Source organism: Mchenga conophoros, linkage group LG15 (genome assembly GCF_057382185.1).
Source record: "Mchenga conophoros isolate Kocher_MC1m ecotype Shallow Benthic linkage group LG15, M_conophoros_male_GT1.1, whole genome shotgun sequence".
Lineage (NCBI taxonomy): Eukaryota > Metazoa > Chordata > Actinopteri > Cichliformes > Cichlidae > Mchenga > Mchenga conophoros.
In genome coordinates, this window is record NC_140540.1 from 35,458,133 (window position 1) to 35,480,768 (window position 22,636).

Sequence of the window (22,636 nt, forward strand, 5' to 3'; positions counted from 1 at the left end):
TTAACTTTACAGCATTCGAGAAGTCTATAAACCACTGACGTCTTAAATATCCCGTGATTCACTGTAGACTGAGCAACATTGCATCTGCTCTTGGAGTTTCCAGGCTTTGGCATCTCTTAAGTGTCTTTGTTTTTCCAGTCTGCCAGCTCCTTTCTGTCTGCATGAGCAGGCATGGGCAGCAGCAGTTTACCTCTCAGAGAGGTGTTTTGTTTTGTCTTTTAAGGTCGCCTGCTGACAGAGACCCCCTCTCCGCTGCTCCTCACTGTAAACATAAGTCACACTGTAATGAATGTGTGACGGCTGGAGAGTCGGAGCAGGCTAAGTGCAATGACGTCCCGGGTGTTCTTGCTGTCTGTCGGGGCTCTGCTCTTCCTCACTACCATTTACAATAACTTCTGTTTGGGACAGAGGTGCGTGCTGCACCCAGAGGTTCATCACTGGGAAAACAGCACCCTCAGAAACCCTATGGAACAAATGATAGACAAAAGCTTTTCCACTTGATGTAATGTTCCCGCTCATATAATTTCTTCCACTGCTGAGCAAAGAAAGAGCATCACACACAAACAGAAACGTTATTAATTAGTTTGAGTTAAAAAAGAAAAAAGAAAAATAGGAAGTAGTACAGATGTGTAGTTAATTTGCTTGGGATTTGTAAGTTCTGATGTTGTTTATTACATCTGCAATTTCTGGAATGAATTAGACCACATGTGGAAATCCAAGCCACCCATTTCTAGTTAAGAAATACTCCTCAGAGAAAGATGATGACATTTCATGGAAAACAATTGCAGTCAACGTGCTCTTATTTTAATAGCTTTCTGTGGCTGATAGTAGTTGGTGTCCAAAATGTATGGGACTTTAATCATCACTGAATATGAACCAACAAAATGGCAATGCATTTGTACAGAGTACAGTATTTATGCTTACACTCATGCACTGGACTGTTTTATGTGGTTGGCCACATACGACGCACTTTGATGTTAAGTGAGCCAGACCTGTGAAACTCCCCTTCCTGTCACTCTAAAGACAGTTAACTACACATTTACGATCCCTGAGATATTTTTTATATAAGAAACAAAAAGTGCATTTTCAACAGTAAATCTTTTTCTAAATGACTTAAACAGCATGAAGAAATAAATGTGTAAAATTACAGAGAACATATTTATTTTTTCACGCTGCCACCATTTCTTTCATTTACTACAGAATAACAGAAAAGGGCAACATGGTGCTGCAGCACTATGGCCTCACGGCAACAAGGTCCTGTGTTCGACTCCACCATCTGGCTCGATGGCTCTCCACCATGTTTGAGTGGGTAGTCTGGTTTCCTCCGACAGTCCAAAGACATGCAGTTAGTGGGGTTAGGTTAAGTGAATATGATAAAAATTGCCCATAGGAGGGAATGTGAGTGTCTCTGTGTTGATCTGTCCCGGGTGTACTCCACTTCTTGCCCTGTAAAAGTCCTGATAGGCTCCAGCCAACCTGTGACCCTGATAAGGATAAGTGGAACAAAAAAAGTTCTGTAAAAGAAAGACAAAACAGAAATTTCTATAGTAAATAAAAAGGTAAAGTAAAGAAATAACAGAAACGTTTCTGTCATTTAATTATTGATTCGTTACTTTATTACTTTAGTGTATTATGATTGTCAGTGGGAGAGATATTTATTAAAAGCTGTCAAACGTATGAAAATACTGACAAAAGTTCAAAACTTAAGCCCATCATTCATTTTTAAAGCCATCCATGGGGCCAAATTGGAGTCCTTGCTGGGCCAATTCTGGCCACCAGGCCTCATATTTGACACCCCCACTATAAACGATTTTTAGTATTAAGTTACTTTAGCAAAAGGTTTACAGTAATATGTGTGGATTATTAAAGACAAAAGGTTTGGAGTACCATGCTCGTAAACATATGTTGCATTTCTTTCATTTAAATATCCATCATCCATCCATCCATTATCAATTAACCTCACATTCATAAAAACAAACGTACAGTGTTTGGGTGGGGCACACTTTAAACGTGTAATTGGCATTTAAATTTTATTTTATTCTTCAAACTGAAAACTTTTCAACAGTGTTATTGGAAGCGGCTATAGGCACAGTTATCCTATTTAACTTTACTGTTTGTTTTTGCGCGCATCGAACGCACATCACTTAATCTAGCGGTTGCCTCAAACGTTTAGATCTTTGTTTGTAACCAAATGTGACTCATATCTAACACAGAAAATTCCGCTGAAGTCTCATCTGTGACACTGTCGTCTCTTTACCCCCTTGTTCAGTTCACTTCCTGACAGACATCACTGACGGCTCACTGACAAATGAGAAAGGGAACGGAAATCCTATCCATCACTTCTGTCAGACTGCTGGATGCTTCAGTATATTAGAGACAACCCACCACTTTGCCCACAACTGTGCGCCACGACCTCTCGGTAACTTCTGGATTACTGGGAAGCAGAGGGGTTGAGACTACCAGAGAACATGCCCTATCTTTTCTTGCAGTAGGCTGAAGAGGAACTGCGCTTCCAAACCCACAACACACCACAGGTAGCGTCTGTAACTAAGGCTATCTCGTGGATAGAAATGGAAAGCTCAAACTCTACGCACGGACCTTATTCAATAAACGAGACCACGACTCAGAATTCACAAACAGACCGTGTCGAGAAATCAATCAATTTACCGATTTTTATGTTTGCTGGAGGCGCCGTTGGGAATTTAATTGCAATAATCGTTCTTTCGGTATCAAGACAGCAGCGCAAATCTTCAGCTTTCTACACGCTGGTGTGCGGGCTGGCGGTGACGGACCTGCTGGGCACTTGCCTGGCCAGTCCGATAACTATAGCCAACTACCTTAACCCCAATGTGCTGTTGGACCAACATGTCTGCGAGTTTCAGTCCTTTTTGTTGCTGTTTTTCGGTTTGACCGGACTCAGCATCATATGCACCATGGCAGCAGAGCGATACCTGGCCATATGCTGCCCGTACACCTACCAGCGGTGGGGAGTGGACCGACGCTTCGCGCAGAAGCTTCTGCTCTTCATCTACATCAGTCACATCTTCTTTTGCTGCCTCCCAATGATGGGCATGGCGAATAGCACACTGCAGCCGTCCGAAACCTGGTGCTTCATCGACTGGAGGAAACACGACCCCGTGTCCACCACCTACTTCGTCCTGTACAGCGTCGTTAGCCTGCTGCTGATCCTCGGCACCATCCTGCTGAACCTGGCGGTGTGCGGCGCGCTGCTGATGATGCGCCAGAGGGTCGTGCAGCTGCCCGTCACCAGAGGCAGCGTCCGCGAAAGGTGGAGAGCTCTGTCCTCGGCCGCAGAGACTCAAATGATCGCGGTGCTGGTGATGACTTCTGTGGTGGTCCTGGCCTGCTCAGCCCCACTAGTGGTAAGAGAAGTCTTTAATTAACGAGTGGTGCGCAGAGAAACTTTGTTGTAACACTGCCTGGCACTTATAAACACGAGGATTACCAGTATTGTACTGATTAGTATCGACACAGCAGTGCGAAACATGCATTTTAACGTCGTTAGCTTTAATTAAAACTGGCCAAAAATAATTTTACCCACTTTCCATCTTATTTTTCCTCTAAAGCGATGCACGCAGTTAGCCTGAATTTCACAGGCAACAACTGCCTGTGAAATAACGAGGAACTACTTAAATCTGTAAAAGGACCTAAAAGTGGACGAACGTAGTGCTTGATTTGCTCAGTTTGCTTGATTCCAGCAAATATGTTCAGTACGTTCAGCATCAGATACTCCAGAAGTTCAACCTAATATAATTGGATAAATATATATCCCACACACACACAACAATATGTATCATTAAAATGACTACAACTGAAAACCTCTGGTGACAGTTTAGTAGGGCTACCTTCACATTTTAGGCATTTAACTTGCATGCCAGTTCATTAAATATTCTTGTATATTTGATGAATATAATCTATATTGTTTTCTAAAGTCCAGTCATTACCTGGTCACAGTGGTTAGCACTGTTCCCTCACACCAATAAAGTTTGAGTTTGAAGTTTGAAGCCTTTCTGTGTGGAGTTTGCTTATTTTGCCTGTGTACTGTGGTATTAAGGCTTCCTCTCACAGTCCAAAGACAGGAGGTTAGGTTCATTCTAAACTGCCTATAGGTGTGATTGTGAACGGTTGTCTGCAACAGGCTGGTTACTGGTGCAGGGTGTAATCTGCCTTTAATTGGATAAAATTTGATCATTTCTCTTCACCTCATACAGGGACTTTATATTTTGGCTTTTCAGAAAAGCCATGAAGTGTTTACACTGTGTTAAACAATGTGGATTTTATTGTGTTAGAAAATAAAGTCCCTGTCTCCAGAACAGACTTTATTAGTCATTTTCTGCTCAAAGCTAACGTTTATTTTTTATACTTACAATGTCCAGCTAAACCCAAATAGCAGAAATTAATAATGCAACAGCTTGCAAAATATTTGTAACCAGAGGTGTAGTCTACATGAGGACAGCGCCTTAATGTTGAGTTTGCTCATTCAATCCAGGAATCCAGGAATTTGATTTGATTTGACAAACTTTTCTTTTTTAAGATGACAAAACAGGAAATCTTTCTGCTTATGAGCTGTTAACAGTCTAAAGAAATATATTATAACAGCTCCTTTCTTCTGTTTTAAGGTCCGTGTGTTTGCAAACTGCTTCAGTGATGAAAAAAACTTCAAAGCAGACCTGGCTGCCATCAGGATAGCCTCAGTTAACCCCATCCTTGACCCCTGGATCTACATCCTCCTCAGGAAGTCCCTGTTCCGCCGGTTCCTCGGTTTATCCAGGCGAGGCAGCAGCAGCCGCAGCAGCTCCCCTCCTTTAACGCAAACCACCCTATTTACTACCAGCATTGTGAAGGACAGCAGCGTGTTCACCCAGCTGATGTGCAATGCCAGCATCATCACTCAGCTCCCCGCTACTGTCACATTCACTCCGCGCGACACGGAGAGAGCCTCCAGCAGACTTGACTCTGCTGAGTGAGCACATATTTGACACCGATGAATGTTTGCTGCGTTATGGTGGCATGAAGAGCTTCACACGCGACTCTCTCTCAGAGCCGCTGATGATGAAGATGTGGGCCCACAGCACGGAGGGATCCCCAGAGCACCTGGAGGATTATTTATTGACTGAAAGAGTTGTATGTCACGGGGCTGACAAGAAAAGAGAAACAATGTTTGATTGAGTTGTTGTTACTGAAGTGCAATGATAGATCGAGCCTTTCCATTCTGTCCAACCTCCCCTTGTGGCTTCCGCCTAGCTGAGACACTCTTTCGCTAGATGAATGTCATCTCTCATGGGGCTCACCTCCACCTTTCCCCTTCCACCTTCCTCCAGATGTCTCTGACAGTGCCAAAGAGCCATCAGATGGTTCTTGTGATGGACAGGATCCTCCCTCAGCTCCAACAGTGTTTATGGAAAACTCCCCGATGGTTTGTGTGGGTTTCGTTATTTCTTTTTCATCAAGAGAAACATATGAAATTAATAGAGCACTGACCAAAATATGCTGATGGCTGTTTGTAATAAAGACTCATGTTTGCACTAGAAAATCAGTCAACTGTCTTTGTCCTGGAATGAAATCATGGGCGCAGAAAGAGCCAAGTGAAATAGTGAGAGGTCACATCAACAGGTCACATCAACAGGTCACATCAACAAAGAAAAAGTACATAGGATGAAAGAGAAGCAAAAAACCACATCCACTTTATCTCTTTCTTTATGACAAATACATTGAAAACAAAACTAAAAAACCCCACCACGCCAAAAAACAAATGCAGGGAAATCAGGTCATTAGTCATTGTGTGTAGGCAGCTAAGCTCTAAAACACTTTCGCCTTAATGCTAACAGTCTGCACTCCTGTGTAGAGGAACACTAAAGAGCTGTCACTGGTGGCTAACTGAGGCTGCCAGCATCCATCATAACATGGAAAGAGGAGAAAGTGAGCTCCGTGTGCCCAACAAAGACACGCTGCAGATGTGCGTCCTCCTCTGAAAGATCACGTGGAGCCACATAAAAGAAACTTGTGCCTGTTGTTACCATACCGACTTCTTGTAAACACAGTCTGGTGTAAACAAACATGACAGCGTACACTCGGAGCTTCAAGTAAATCATTCAGTTCTACTTAAAAGTGCTGACATTTGTGCTGCATTATTAATTTGTGCCCACTAGGGGGAACTAACTGACATTTTTTTTAAAAATATATCATCAACATGTGGTTTTGCCTTTGGGAAACTGGGAGATAAATAAGGTTTTAGCTCCTAATCAAATACCAAATTGCCATTTTATTCATCACCACTTTGTATATTATCTGCACAACAGTGGCAGAGATACTGGAAAGTTTTTAAGTGAAGAAGCACACATTTGAGGCCAGGAAGAAACATACATGACAGAACAGAGCAACTGAAATGTCATGTTAGATTTATACACGCTCTCCTGAAATTAAGCGCTGCACACACATAATCAAGATACTTGGACCTGATACTTGAAACTGTGCATCAACAGGGAAGAAAGGTGATTTAAGGGACGTTAATCGTGTTTCAGAAACTGCTGATCCGCTGGGATTTTCCTGCACAAAGATTTAAAACATCCAGTCAAGGGAGTTTCTCTGAGTGTAAATGGCTTGTCAAAAACAGAGGTCAAAGGAGAACAGATGTTTTGAGATGACCAAGGTTGTAGAAGAACATGTCTGAATGAAAATTGCTGAACCCTGAGGCAGATTTTATACAGCAGCGGGACAACAGGAGACTGGAAATACATTACCTCAGGGGTGGGCAATTCCAGGCCCAGAGGGCCGGTGTCCCTGCAGGTTTTAGATGTGTCCTTGAACCAACACAGCTGATTTAAATGGCTAAATTAGCTCCTGCAGTTCTCCAGAGGCCTGGTAACGAACTAATCATGTGATTCAGGTGTGTTGACCCAAGGTGAGATCTAAAACCTGCAGGACACCGGCCCTCGGGGCCTGGAATCGCCCACCCCTGCATTACCTGGTCATTACCTGCTGCAGTATTTGGATGGACGGGTCAGATTTAGGCATCAAAAACACAAAAGCATGGAATCATCCCGCTTGTATCAGTGGTTCAGGCTGCTGGTAGTCTAATGATCTCAGTGCACTTTGACCCCAGGAAAACCCACTGAGCATCGCTTAAACGCCACTCCCTATCCAAGTATCGTTGCCGACAGTGTCCATCCCTTCACGAGTACAGTGTACGCTTCAGAGGATAAAAATCTCAAATCGTCTCATACTGGTCTCTTGAACATGACCGCGAGTTCACGGATTCACCAGATCTCAATCCAACAGAGCATCTTTGGGATGCGGTTTCATATCATGAATAATATATTTCCCTATAACACTTTAAGCAATAGATGGTAATCCTTAACTGCAAGACACATTATCAATATTTAAACCTTATTAGAAAGAAACCTTTTTACTGCAGAGGTATTTTAAGAATATTTGGCTGCTAACACTTTTACTATACTGGGATTTTTATTCATACTATTCATTATTCATACTTCTTTTATCAAACATTTATCAGTTAAGAGAACACGCAAACATTTTCAGTCTTCAATTGTGTATTTATTTAAGCAGACAAGACTGTGCACCCCCCTGTACAACATTTCTGTACACAGACACCATAAATAAAAATCTAAAAACATCAGTTAAGTAAAAATTCTTTCTAGAGATCCATTGAAGAGACACAAAAATAATTATACAAGTTTTACAAAGTATTCTCCCCCTTTCTCGTCAACATTTAGATCCCTTTAAAAAGCTTTATGACAGACAGAGAGAGGAAATTTAAAATAATTCGCCTTTCAAACTTTCTCCCACTTTCAGAAACAGAGCCGGCATGAACCGTCCACGTGTCCTACGCGTTATCGTTTAGGAATTTCAGGTCTTGTGGCCGAGCTGACAGAAGGCCTCTCTCTGGTGGCACGTCAGCATCAGAAGGATTACACCCTTTCTTTTGGCAACAGGAAGAAATAAGTGAGGAAGAAAAAAAAAAAAAAGCACGAAGGAAAGGCGAGATGGTCTAAAACCGTTAGAGCTGCACTCTGCATGTGACTGGAAGCAAAATATTCTTGAGCCGTGACGCGATCGTGTCAATTTCTTTGTAAATCACACTTCTAAAATTTTCTTGGCTCTTCATCTAATACGATACTTCCCATCTGAGATCTGTGAATTACTGCACCAGTCTAGTAAGAAGATGAGTCATTTTCTTAATGGGTGAAGAGTTCCCTCCTGCTGTCTGCAAAAACAATTTACACTTGTATTATTGTAGATTTAAAATCATGCCCGTGCATCTTGCAAGACTGAAACATTTCAGATTTGTCAATGTTCACATTAGCAGTGGCAGAAACTGCAAAGACATTGCAGTGAAATAATAAATAAAACCGCACGTTTCTTTATCTTTAAGCTCCGTTTTGGGCTCCACCAACTCATTAAAACATATCTGGATCTTTATTATAAACAAAATCTCCCCTCCTTAAAAACTGATTTTTATTAAATCTACTTTTTAAACATCTGCAAAACCACTGAGCGCTTCCATAGAGGTAAAGAAATGGGCTCTTTAATTTGCTGCCATCACTCCACTATGAGTGACACAATCACATTTTTCCCATCGGATGCAAAACTGAAACTATGCTGCTCAGTAGATAAAAGCTGAGATGATTAAATCTAACATTTGAAATGGACGCTGAAGTCATAGAAGTTCGAATTCATCACTTTGTTTGTTTTTATTTATGGTTACCGTTTGCGGTGGGGAAAATGTCACGAAGGCCAACACAAACAACAGACAGCCTCAAAGTGAACAACAGACAACAACACACAAACTATATTTCAAAACAATGGACAGCGAGTTTGGTTGTATTGCAATGTTTCTGATTAAAATTATTCTTACACTGAGTAGAGGACTTAAATTTCAGTATGTAATCTAATAAAAAATAAAATAACATGGTGGCAGTTAATAGCTAGTTTTCTCCATGAATCTAGAAAGGAGTAAACAGACACGTTCTGGAGACACTAGATGTGGTGGGGAAAAACCCACCAATCACTGAATACTGTGACAGCATTTAATTAATAACCCTCCCCAAAAACCAAAAAAGAAAACAAGCTCACAACCGGCGCTCGATTCGAAAGCAACAGAGTCAAAACAAAGAAAAACTGTCTTCCTGCACTTTACAGTAGTGATGATAGAAAGCCCACCTGAAATTACAGGTGAATCTTTCATTGCACAATCCAAACCTCTGTCCAGTGACTCTATGACGCCAGTGTTGACAAATTAAAAGAAAACGCATCAAGTGGTTTGAAGACGTGCAAACTCGACACGGCGTTCTGTTTTTAAAAACTGAAACATGACAGAGGAGCTTTTGGTTCAGGCTGACAGAGCTTGAACCAAAGCTTGAAGCTTCGCAGACTGATAAATACAAATAAACCAAAAAAAAAAAAAAAGTCTCCATGACAACAAAAACAACTCCATTATATTTTATGTGGTGGGATACAGAAGAAACAAATACATCCTTCATGTATGAAGCTGCACATCTTTTGTTATGCAAATCTAATTTTAGGCCTTATTCATTCATTCAAAGACATAATCATACAAGCGCTTTTTCTAAGCTAACATCCACGCACACACAAACTGGAGTGTCGGTGTGTTCAGGATACTTTGACGAGCAGCCGGGAATTGAAACACCAACCTGATTAGTAGACGACCCGCTCAACCTCCTGAGCCACATTTATACCAACAAATAATACAGTAAACTATTTTCTGTTTCACCAGGGAGAAGCACAGATCTGTATGAGGTCACTGACCTTTCTAGATAACAGAAATGGTCTCGCTCTTCGTTCAACGATGTGGTTTTCATAAGTGTTTGGCTTTATTAAACATTTATGAACATCAATGGACTCATCCGCTTTTAATTTGGAGCATTTTTCCTAATTGGGCACTTTTATTAGTGGGAGTGTGGATATCGATTGAATGTATACAGTCTGTGGCTACGCTAGAGGCTCTGTGAGGTTTTTAACTATATAGAATATCATTACAACCCATCTTGATTGTTGATATGTTTCAATCTGGACAGAAAGAATGAATGACTAACACTTGGTGTTGAAAACATTGCCAATCACAATATCAGATCAAACCTACAAAACCCACTATATTCCCAAGAACTCCCATCAGCATTAAGGCTATAATTTATTCACTGATGACTAACTCAACAGTTTGTATCTCCCCACATTGTCTCAAGTAAATTTTAAAGAGAGAGAAAAAAAAGACATGAAATGCCAAAACCTAAAAATTTTAAGGATCTTGACTGAACTAAAAGACACGACAGACTCGTAATTCGGTGCACGTCAACATTCACAGTGATGGTTACACATGACGTCCTTTCCTCTCAAAGTAAACAAACTAGAATGTTATGGCTGGTAGTGAAAACAAAAATCAAACATCTGCAAACAGTTGTGTGGAGATCCTTTTCCAGCTACCTTCCTGGCCGATACAAACCGATTCTAACCGTCGCGTTCAGTCAGTACCAAAAAAATAAATAAAGACCTACACCAAAGCTGACTCAAAATGAAGTTTAGACAGGGAGAGAGAAGGGGTGGGAGGTCACATGACTGGCCCGTGATGTCAGACACCTCATTCTTCAACACAAACAGCCCTCAGTCTCCAGGTGATTGAGACCTGCCTCTGAGCCGCCGGGCTACACGCAGTAATGTCTATGACAGCTACCAGAGTGAGGACGAGTCCTCCTTTACACCACATATTGGTGGTTGCTGCTGTAGTTTGTCGTGTAGGTCTGCTGGCTGTACTGGAAGTGGTCAGTCAGGACGTGGTTCCAGCTGTGCTGCTGCTGCTGCTGCTGCTGCTGCTCTGGGCTGTGGGGGAAAGGCACTGACCCGTTGGCCTGGATCTTCTCCAGCGCCGGGTTGTCAAAGGACATCAGGTCCTGTTTGGAGCCCGGCAGCAGCTTCTTCTCCTTGTTAGCGTCATACTTGGCCTGTTGGCAAAGGACAAGAGCAAAAAGATTTGAAATCAACCAGGTTTTAAATGTTGGATCACCTGAACTGACCACGTAGGTCACAATGGTCAAAGAAGATAAATGAGTGCAAAAAAGGAAAGCAGCTCAAGTTGGATTGATGGTAAAACTACTGGAAGAAGTCCTTTAAGGGTGAAAGCAAAGCAGTCTGTGGACTGAAAATAAACAAGGACAGGAGTGTAAGTGGACTTGGGGGCTGGTAGAGAAGCAGATCACTTAGAGACAGTAAGTTCCAGACCCTGAACTCTAAGTGCAACATTTGTATGTTTCTCTTACCCCACGACGTAAGAAAGGTGAAATTATTTATAGCGTGTGTGTTTTGACAACAATGACATAAAACAGGCTTTGCATCACATCCAATTTAAACAACAGAAGCAAGTGCATGTTGCATCGTGCCTTAATGGATTAAATGCACATCTTTATAATGAACTTTCGCTCGGGCTGACTGACCTTGTTGTAAAGGAAGACTCCGACGATAGCCGTCATCATTCCCAGGACGTTTGTCAAACTGACGGGATTTCGCAGCATTAGCAGCGAGATGCTGATGACCATGATCCTCTTGGTGGCGTTGGCGACGGCGTAGCTGAGCGGGCTGACGATGTTGAGTATACTGAAGGCGATGACGTTCTGAGCAAAATTGCAGAACCCACTGATGAGCAGCAGGATAATGGTACTCATGGACCCCGAAACATCCGTCTGAGACGAAAGGAGTTACGTCAGATAAAGCTCACGGTCACCGAAGCGGCTCTAGTTCACGCCAGACTCTTACTGCTACTCACCAAGTCTCCATTCACCAGAAACACAGAGAGGTCCACCAGAACCCAGGTGGGCAGCATGAAGATCACAGCGTTAAAGCCCAGGATGTTCAGCAGCCTCAGGTGGTGGACCCGCGTGTCACGCAACACCTGTAAAAACACAATAAAACCTTAGGCTGCAACTCTGTTAATGCATCTTTAAACTGATATAAAGAACTCTGTAAGCATTTCAGCACACTTTCAGAAATCTCCATTTCTTTATTATACACTCAAGAGATTTAAAATGCACCACTCTATTTTTTGTCCAATCTGGGAAGACCTTTCATCTGTTAAGAAAACTATAGCTGCCTTTTTGATAACATGTGAGACTTTGTCACAACCGACTGATTATTGTGAGCAATCCTGTGTCGTCACAAAACCTTTATCCGGCTAACGCACCCAAGCCTATTAAAAAAAAAAAAAAAAAAGGCACCACAGGTTTGGAAAAAATGACATGTGAGATTTCCAAGACTGGGGCAACCTGAGTGGGATCGTGCCACTGGGATGCTGGAGGAAAAACCCGTGAAGTTGTTTGAATGCAACAGGACAATCCTCCTCATCAGACTCAGACACTCAAAAAAAAAAAAAAAAAAAGTAATACTGCGTTATTAAATCCCTTGAGTGCATTTTCATTTCCTCTCTGTTAATGTGTCATAAGTAGGAAGGAGAAGGAGATCCTACATTGACTTTTTTCCCACCCTTTGAGACTCAAAAAGTGGCAGTTAAACTGTGGCTATGATTTGAATGAAAAAACAGGAAGTCTCTAACAATGTCTGCTGGTTCATTTGGACATTTTTCAGAGAAGAGAAAAAAAACAAAAAAAATCAGCAGATCAGCACACGTGGCACACAGCAACATGAGGGTGGATTACCTTTTTGGAGAAGATGTTCTGCAGTGAGAAGCAGAGCGTGGCAGCCAGAGCGCTGATTAGTCCCGTCATATTAAAGGACAGCTCGGTCACTGTGGCCAGCAGCACCCCACCAATGATGGGAATGAGCGATACGTATACCTAAGACCACACAAAGCACAAACTGTTTCATCACTTACATCTAAAGCAACACATTTAGGAAATCTCATTTCCAGCGCAGGAAATATTTTGCACTCTCTAGCAAAGATGGCAGGTTTATAAAAATAAATTAGCAACCATGTTTGTAATCAATGAACTGCTTTAATTCATTCATAAATATGCATCCAATCAATATAATGGTCTAACAGACAGTAACAGTAACATAGAGAGAGAAGTATTTCCCATGACAAACTGTGCTGATGTACTGCTGGCAGTAACGCCTGTAGCTTATCAGGAACAAACTCAAAGTCTACAGATGACATGTGTTTATAAATATCTGTTTTGGCTGAACAGCTGGTGAAACTTTGTCTTGAAAATAGTAAAATTGACTTTTAACATAAACAAGTAGAGAGTTTCTGTTGTCTCACAACATCCAGATGATTCACTGATTGAGCTATTAGTGAATACATTTTGTAGATCAGCAGTCCCCAACCTTTTTCGCGCCACAGACTGGTTTATGCCCGACAATATTTTCACGGACCGACCTTTAAGGTGTCGCGGATAAATACAACAAAATAAAACTAGTACCGGTACCAAAAAAAAAAGATTTATTCATAACACACATGAAAAGACCCAGGAAAACCGAGTTAACGATAAAAACGATAACAAAATAACGCTGAAAACCCATAAAAGCCCTGAAAACCATACATTTCACACCTGAGCTTCAACTCTCGCAGCCCGGTACCAAATGAGTCACGGACCGATACCGGTCCGAGGCCCGGGGGTTGAGGACCGCTGTTGTAGATGAACTGAAAAAAGAAAGTAGTAATTGTAGCCAAATGAGTAAGAATGTGAGCAGCTTGGTGCCTCCTAATGATACAGTGATGTGAAAGAAACGTTTCACAGGCCTCTATACTCCATGATTTAATCGCTTATAGAACCACCTTTAATAGCAATAATTAAAAGTAACTGTTTTCTGTATGACTAGGGTTGTTCGATATAACGATATATATCGGATGACGATATAAAAACGTCTATCGTTTCATTTTACGCTATCGTTTGTTTTATGGTGTCGCAAAATAAACTTTACGGCAATATTTTTTTTTCGTTTTGATGATCACTGTAGTGGCTATATTAATTTCTTAAAGTTCTCTCTTTCTCTTATATTTAATATAACCACACTACCGACGGACAAGCGCCTGTTTTTATGGGTTGTCGTTAGCAACAACGACAGTAACAGCATCGCATGTCCGCTTGTTTATTTTCCACATAAACCTTTCACAATAAAGCTCAAGATCCTGAGACTATTCAAAATAAACGGAATCACGTGAAAGAGTATTATTGACGGATGAGAAGCAAAAAAGAAGTTGTCAGGTGCTAAAAAATAAATCTCAAACGTTAGAACAGGCTTTTCCCCGTAGCACGCCATGTAATAAATACTCAAAGAAAACGGCGGCCGTTACAACTTATATCTAAAAATGTGGAGTTTCATGCATTGGTTAAAACACTCGACTCCAGGTACACGACGCCCAGCTGGAAACGCTTCACCTACCCGAGATTCACAGAATTTACAGAAAATATTACATTTTTTTGATTTATATCGTTATCAGATGATAGATGTTTTATATCGGGATATGAGATTTTGGTCATATCGCACAACCCTATGTATGACTATCATTGTGGATGAATTTCTTCTTCACAACATTGCTTCACTTCATTGAGGTGTGTGTGTTTTTTTTGTTTATGCACAGCTCTCTTTATGCCCTGCCACAGCACTTCAGTCAGGTTGAGGTCTCGACTTTGACTTGCGTGATGCAATAACTTGATTGTTTTCTTTTTCAGCCATTCTGCCTGTTAACTCAGTTTGGGACTGGCTTTACTGTCAGACAGGTGGCCTTGGTTCATGGTTATTGTTGCCCTCCTGTTGCTGTAAAACAAGCCTAAACCATCACTGCTCCACCACCATGCTTGACAGCAGGTATGAGGTGTTGGTGTGATATGTTGTGTTTGGTTTTCGCCGATTGTGGCGTTGTGCATTATGGCCCAACATCTCCACTCTGGGCTCGTCTTTCCAAAGGACACTGTTCCAGAAGCCTTGCAGTTTTTTTAGATGTAACCTTTTAAGTTGGGCCTTAAATTTCTTTCTCCTGGGAACCCTTCCAAACAAGTCAAAGTTATTCAGTGTTTTGCTAACATTACTATCATGAACTGGGGTGAATCTGATGGGACTTCTACTCCTGGGAAGCCTTTGCACTGTATTAACAAACACCAGACCAGCAAATTGCCAAAATGACTGCTTTTATAGAGGCGGTCACACTTGCTGAGGATCAGTTATTGAAGGGCATTTGATTAGTAGCTCCTGGCTGCTACTTATCCTCTTAACTCCTATGAAAGCAGTAAGCGTGTAGTGCATGGAGTCGTGTAAAAACTCTTTCATATGACTGGATAAACATTGGTTCGTGTTAATTTGGTCAGCACCTCAGAGAAAATGTGAAGCAACATTTCCGACACTGAATTAATAAAACCCAAACATGACCACATTTTCACCCACTGAAAAATAAAGAGATAACAAGAAGTGGAAAATTTCCAAAAATGGTTGCTGCACAAGAAGACATAATTTCACATTAATGTGTGTTAGTGTATTTCTAATCTTCAGCACAGCGATTAGTCCAGAGTGTGCAGCTGGACCTGGTAACTCTGCTTAGACATACACTTGAGGAGAACAGCTCATCTACAGATTCATTTGCATCCTGAAATATAGCATCCATCACTTGTTATGAAACCCACTTGTGCACCTACACACTCACCCACTCAGCCCCCAACAAACCACTCTGAAACTAAAAAACAAAACAAAAACTAAACACCGAACAGCAAATAAATGCTCTCAAGCTATCAAACCACTCTTCATCTCACATGAGCAAAACGCACAAGACCAATAAGACAGCCTCCAACTGAGCTAAACCCCCCAAAATTTCCATTGGTATCATTGTGACCCAAACTGAACTGCTGCAGCACAACATACTTAAACTAGCTCCATTAATGTGTTGTTTAATAATTAACCAGTCTCTTAACTGGATGCACTACAAGGAAACAGTTCCCAGTAAAAACTTGTTCACACACCCTCATGTTAAAAGTTAACTTCTGATAACACACCAAAAGTGCAGGTGCATCCACAAAAAAAAAAGAAAGAAAAAGATGCAGGTCTACTTACTGGCATCACAAAAATATACAGTGGGGACAACGTTGAACCTTCAGGGAGGAGTTTTCTATTTTGGTAAAGGCCCAGATTTGTGTCCTAATTCAGGTGCTCCAAATTATTTTGGAGATTTAGACTAAAGCTTAAATTACACTCCACAGTGGTGTTGCAGTGGCCTGCATTGCATTGTGCTGACAAGGTGCTCTCCACATAAAACCCATCCAATATCATGTAGTCTACCAATTTTACCTAAATTATAACCATAAGCATAATTAAAGTCTATGTTTTAAACATTACACATTGATAAAGTGTTTTATGAGACGTATTATAATAAGTCTCATACAACTTCAGTTCTCACACGGTCATCAGAGCCATGTTGCCTCCCGTCTCAACACTGAACTGGAAGATAAACATTACGTGCTAATCTCAGACTCTGAAGACTTTCACATGACGCAAACTCTGTGTAAACATTTCATTGCCATGGATCCAGTTAGGTTTTGAACACTGCATCTATGTTTAAGTTTAGACTTAAAACCTCCCTTTTTGATAAAACATATAGTTGGGCCTGAACAAGGTCAACCTGAATCCTGCCATAGGCTCCTGCTGCTGGGAGCTTCTCATGATGCACTTAGTGTGTCTTATTTACTCACTGTGTGTTTACACATCAATTTGCATTTTAATAACTATTAAATAACTTTTACTAACTATTAAAATGCAAAGTGATGCATTCTGGCTCTATACCACAGACCCGTCTTCCCCTTCTCCTTTCCATTGTCGCCAAGAGCTTCCTGGTTGTTGGGAGTTTCTATATATTATTGTATGTTCTTGCAGTATAAAGCTCACTGTTGTTGTCATTTGGTGCTATAGAAATAACATTGGATTGAAATGAACTGAAACTAAACTGACAGCTCAGTCTAAAGTCAGTAAATGGATGCTACACTTGAAAGGAATTCTGGGATTTGTGATACTGGGCAATGTAGATCCCACTATCAGTAGTTAGAACCTAACTACTAGAGTTAGGTTTTTTTTTTAGATGTTATAGGGTAAATATCTGGTACTACAGGGCTAGGAATGTAGACTCTTAGGAGTGTCTGATCTCAGACAGCAGATATGGAAACCAGTAGAAACATGTTTTCCAGGTAGGGGACTGATAGTATATTTATTCTCATATATACAAGGCATAGAACATTCCTTAAAATTATTACAATTAAGCGCCTGGTTTTTATGTTAAAGCCTGAATGTAGAATGAAACACACACACTTTTATATCCAAGTTCAATGTGATATTGAAATTAATATTTTTCAAAAGCCGACTTCTGTTGTTATTACATCCAAAAGTTTCAAGGTATTATCTCTAATGTTCCCAATATGAATTTTTGAAATACTCATATTTATGTACGGCAGGCAGAGCATAAGGTTTTAGTTTGATTTATGCACCTTCACATCCCTGCAGGAAGTTTATCTTTTACCAATAAGAAGACAGGATATGTGCTGGGTGCCATTACAATGTGTATTATAATGGTTTCTACAGACCTTCAAATCTGCTGCCAGAGATAACAGATCCAAATATTCGAAGATTTCAAGCATCCATTATTCTATGTCTGCAAGCTGCACTCCAGAGTGTCCGCAAATCACATTTAAAATACTTGAAGCACAGAGCTCAAGTAGTTTTATTGATAATGGAATTTAAAATAGTCTTAAAGTGGATCGTTTCTTTTGAATATAAAAGATTTATTTGATGAAGAAATATAAGAAACTTGATCGGTGTTTCACGAAGGGAGTTTTCTCATTTAACTCTAATTTAATACAAGTCTGATCAAAGTCAATGCAGCTTTCTCTTTTTCTAAGGAAATATGAGCTCAGCACTAATATGTTTATATGACACATCAACCAAACAACTAATTACTTAAAAACGTCATGACATTAAGGACTCCAGGATAACTCCCACATTACAATCAACAGTTGGACAGCTTACTGTACTCCTACATTCCCATCATGCTTTGTTTATTATTAAGAGCTGTGTATACTTCGTCATGAGCGAGGGGCGATTCCTGCACCAAACTATTTTAATCATTGCTATGTGTCTGTCAGTGAGACTTTGTGGGAAGGTGGAGCACAAAAACAATGGAAAGTTGTTACAATTTGGAGGGGATTCATCTCCTTTTATTTGGAGGATGCACTCTACATGTGTCCTACTAGTTTGTTCTTTGCCTTCCACAACCAGTGCAAAAGAAGAACCAGGCATTACTTGTGCTCAAACGCTAACCAGTCGATTCTGAATTTATGCTTTGGATTTAAAAAAAAGAAAAAAGAAAAATTAAAGCTAAACTAAATGCTGAACAGAAACTGCTTCCAGCATCTTCATTTTGACTCACCACTAGGGCTGGGCCATATCATACCGTTCACGGTAATACCGGTATAATGTTGGGCAATGATAAGAAAATGAAATATCGTGATAGAATATGGGTAAAACGCGCATGCACAGTGCCTTTGTTTTCATACGCACATGGCGGAAAAAGCATGGCGGTGACGGAGAATGAGAAGGGCGAAAGCGGATCGTTGAATGAAACAGATGAACCAGAATTGGTTTGTAAAAATGCTGCAACTTCAGTGGTGTGGGACTGGTTTAGCTTTCGTCCGTCACATACACATCAAAGCACTATTTTTGGTAGACCATGCTAGTCGTTATTACCGTGTTTTTTCGGAAACTACGGCACACTTAAAATCAATCCTTTGATTTTTCTGAAAATCGACGATTTTCTGCGGTACACGTCGCTCGAAAATCTGTCAAATGTTTTAGTACGACGATGCTAAGCTACGAACCCGCACCGCTTGATGGATTGTCGGAGCATTGCGGCTATCGTAGGCAGGAGCCTCGCGGAGTGATACGTACTGCGCTTCAACATAATATTACCATATTGTGTGTGTATAACCTCTTTTTAAGTTTTGTGGATATTTGCACTAATAAAGTTGTGGAGTTGTAAAGTATTTTGTCTAGTGTCAGTTATATCGTTATCACAAATTTTCAAATGTATATCGTGATAAATATTTTTGGTCATATCGCCGTTCTCTACTCACCACTACTGTCTCACGTTTCAAAGCGCACTCGATGAATGGCAACAATTACCAATGCAGATCATCTTTAGTTGCAGTGCAGTTCAATCATTTTAATTGTGATATTAAAGTGCAACAATTTGTTGTTGCACAGACTGAGACAAAAAACTAACAAAAAGCCTTAATGCAACCTTGCAGTGAAATGCAATCCAAGATATATTTAATTGATATTAGTTGAACTACCAATTGACGTACTGCTAATGCACAGTGTTGTGGTATGCATGGCCCCAAACACAACTGTCTAAATAACAGAAGAAGTGGGGGGTTAAATGGGAATTTATTAGGCGAGTGTGGTCACCTGGTATAAGAAAAAAAGCCCCTCTTCCTCTCTCACCTCCACCCTCCCTCAGAAGGTTTCATCAACTTTGTGGACAAAAGCCCCTACAGATGGCTGTAATATGAGATCCAGGACAGACACAGCAGCACTGTGCCACATCACCACTGCTGAGTCTCAGACAGAGCAGGCCTTGTCGTTAGCCGTGCTCAACCTACTCACCTTTGTGGTCTGCTTCTCTCTCATGATAATTCTCGACAGCAGCACAACCCATATCGGCATTGTAGCTTTGACTGTAAAAGACATGACAAGGAATGACGTCAGTTTCTTTTTTCTTGAACAAACATGAACTATTAACAGGCAGCAAGTAGGCACGGTACGTCAGAGCTAGGCCCACACCTCTGTCAAACATCCAACCTGTCACAAACCTTGGGTTTGCACACCTCCCTCGACTGCACTTGTTTCATTTAAACACAGACTAAAGCGCAACTCAGTTTATCATTATGTTTTTTTTTCTTCTGAAGAACAATGCCAGAGTAGGCGCTCAGTACTGGCATCACACAAAGTAGATAGAATGATCATTGTGTAGGTTCACAAGGTTAGAAGCTCATTCCTAAAGTAAAAACACTGATGCAACTGCTGTGGCTCCAAAACTCAGGTCAGAGGCAACAAAGATATTTTACAGTGACATTTTATTTACAGACTTGCTCTAAATCAATTGTTATTAAGTATCTGCTAGACTTAATACAGAAATAAGTAAATAAAATTGAGACTTTTAGAGTTGTTTCAAGTTGGAACGTGTAGCTACATTACAGTGCCGTGGAGTTTGAAGGCGCAATTAATGAGAAATTCAACATGTGTTGCTAACTTGCAGAATCTGCAGGTAATAAGAGAGAGAGTGGAGAAATCAGAGCTGATGAAATTCATCTGCCACAAGTCCCAGGAGTCAGTGGAAACTAAATTAATGGAATAATCTTTAAATGACACAATAGATGCAAAAGGTGAAAGTAGTTCAAAAAGGTGCAGTTGATACATACCACGGGAAATATTTGAATTGAACTTGAGGAGGGTTTAATATGTGTATTTCCATCTTTCACAGGATAAGAGGCACATGCTTCCTGCTTTTTTTCTTAAAAATGCAGATCAACTATATAGTTCTTTTGGGGGCTGTAATTTGCGGTCCTATTAAATGAGAAGGTTCACCTTTTATTTGCAAAAAAAGAAAAAGAAATAGGGTGGGGAAAAAAGACAAAAGTTCCATACAGGGTTTTTAAATTTACAACATTTGTTTGATAGCTGTCTGTAAAGATTAGCCTTGTGATTCAGATTAGTATTAATACTTTAATTTATGCATCTTGCACTATATTTTTCTTACATGTGCATTTACTTTAGTTTTGCATGTAGAGTATATTGTGGTTTTATACAGTTAGTTGCTGTAAATCCATTGTGCTTGTATAATGTGGTTGTAAAAGTCCAACCAGAAACAAGGTTGAGTTAGCAACAGATAATAACTGTTTTTCATGCTTTGTACTGGAAGTGCCAAATGGCTCTGTCCCTTAAGACAGGGACTAAGAAAACATTCAGATTAGTGACATGATAGTATTATTATGATACATTTTTATAGATTAAGCAGCCTGGTGTACATTTCCTGGGTGCAACATAATCACAGCCGGATCTTAATATTTCCTTTACGTTACCAACAGTATTCCTACACTATTATATAGTGGCTTTCGCTTCTTTCAGCTCAATAACAATGTTTAAAGGACTATGTGTTAGTATTAGCCGGTTTTTTTTTTACATTTATCAGCAGGTAGCCTCACAAAAATGTCACTTCAGCTTGTTAAAGGAGAAAAAATCAGTTGCAGAGGCTCGCATGTTACATGGTGGTTTAACATCTAAGTTAGGGAAGCACGGCGGCTCATTAATGGACCCTCCCCCTTAGCTATGAAGCTAGCAAACAGCAGCTCATTAGTAATTCTTTGGAGAGTCTAAAGCTAATTAGTTTATATTAAGAGGACACGAAGCGAGATTAATTAGCCTCATTAAAACAAGACCTACAGTACACAGATTCTACGTGGGGCCCACAGCCTGGTTAAATGCCGTGCCACCCTGCGTTAGCCGCGATGCTAACATCGGCTGACAGGACGGACACATCATCAAGTTACCCCGGCTGACAGGCTCCAGGTGGCGGCGCATTAAAACGAACACAAAGCCGCTGTACTCACCGGTATGCGCGTACGACACGGGCACTTTCCATATGCTGAAGTGAGCCGACACGGAGGCAAAGTATTTTCCGAAAGCTAAAGGCAGGATGTACCACCAGTAGTACCTGCTCGGCAGTTCTGTTTTGGGGACTCCCCAAGCCCGCAACAGCGGGGGGAGGAAGACGACGATAGAGATGATATGAAAGAGAGAGACCGTGACCGGGTACGGGAATCCATTGAGGATGATTTTGTTGACAACATTTCCCCCCGAGCTGACCGTGTACCAGCACACACACAGCGAAACTATCCGGATCCCTTCCCTGACCGGGGTCCGCTGCACCGCAGCCATCTTCCAGCGCGGAGTGACGAGTCACCGGTGGTGTGGATGCACCGGAGAAGCTCATCCGTCACACTCACAGCCACGAACGCTTCCGGGCGTACCCTTCAAAATAAAAGACAACAGTGTCCGTCGAAAGATGTTCACCGTGGGCGGAAGTGTACAGCTCACATCTGTAAATACGCGTTAAAACCAAGGTTTTTATAGTAAGTTTTATACTATAGTTTTAACTTTAGTATTATTTAAATTAATTTAGTGTTACTTTGGTTTAAAAAATCTTTCTTACTACTTGCTTGATTGATTGTCGTGTTTATTGAGATTCTGGATGAGACTGTGAGTTAAGTGCTTTCAAAAAGTTCAATGTTTTTATTGCAATACCTGGATTGATTTTTTGCCTCTGACATATGGTCTCGATACATAAAAATTAAAAAGACTGAACATTTTCAAACAATAAAAACTAAACTGAAACAAATGTAACTCTGGAAACAAACTGAATTAAAACCAAGAAGTCAAAATGAAATAAAAATAAAAGCTAATTTAAAAAATACAAAACTACGATAACTCTAGTGAAAACTTTAAAACAAACACAGCTCTGTGCCTTTATCAAAAAGTACTGTCATGCTGAGTATAGACATTTTAAACATAACCCATTATTGTACATGTTTATTGTAAAAAGCCA

The 22,636-nt window shown here is 40.7% G+C and overlaps 2 protein-coding genes across 2 annotated transcripts; one reads left to right on the top strand and one right to left on the bottom strand.

The window, feature by feature from the left end:
• The first annotated feature begins 2,327 nt into the window (after positions 1-2,327).
• Positions 2,328-5,548, top strand: LOC146558781 (prostaglandin E2 receptor EP4 subtype-like). The gene is made up of 2 exons (XM_085246248.1): positions 2,328-3,383; positions 4,641-5,548. Exons 1-2 carry the CDS (start codon positions 2,571-2,573, stop codon positions 4,986-4,988), a joined length of 1,161 nt encoding a protein of 386 aa, XP_085102374.1. The 5' UTR covers positions 2,328-2,570; the 3' UTR covers positions 4,989-5,548.
• Positions 5,549-7,553: 2,005 nt separating this feature from the next.
• On the bottom strand, positions 7,554-22,013 carry slc35e1 (solute carrier family 35 member E1). Its single transcript, XM_085247298.1, has 6 exons — positions 21,642-22,013; positions 19,639-19,709; positions 12,699-12,836; positions 11,813-11,938; positions 11,484-11,729; positions 7,554-10,994 (listed from the first exon to the last, which is right to left on the bottom strand). Exons 1-6 carry the CDS (start codon positions 21,967-21,969, stop codon positions 10,749-10,751), a joined length of 1,155 nt encoding a protein of 384 aa, XP_085103424.1. The 5' UTR covers positions 21,970-22,013; the 3' UTR covers positions 7,554-10,748.
• Positions 22,014-22,636: the final 623 nt, after the last annotated feature.

What these genes read in the sequence shown, in the direction of transcription:
- LOC146558781 (XM_085246248.1), top strand. Translation starts at nt 2,571, where the DNA reads ATGGAAAGCTCAAACTCTACGCACGGACCTTATTCAATAAACGAGACC. An exon ending in CCTGCTCAGCCCCACTAGTG is followed by an intron (nt 3,384 to 4,640) that starts GTAAGAGAAGTC and finishes TTCTGTTTTAAG; the next exon opens with GTCCGTGTGTTTGCAAACTG.
- slc35e1 (XM_085247298.1), bottom strand. Translation starts at nt 21,969, where the DNA reads ATGGCTGCGGTGCAGCGGACCCCGGTCAGGGAAGGGATCCGGATAGTT. An exon ending in TTCTGGTGAATGGAGACTTG is followed by an intron (nt 11,730 to 11,812) that starts GTGAGTAGCAGT and finishes CTTTCGTCTCAG; the next exon opens with ACGGATGTTTCGGGGTCCAT. An exon ending in GAGTCTTCCTTTACAACAAG is followed by an intron (nt 10,995 to 11,483) that starts GTCAGTCAGCCC and finishes CTTTGCCAACAG; the next exon opens with GCCAAGTATGACGCTAACAA.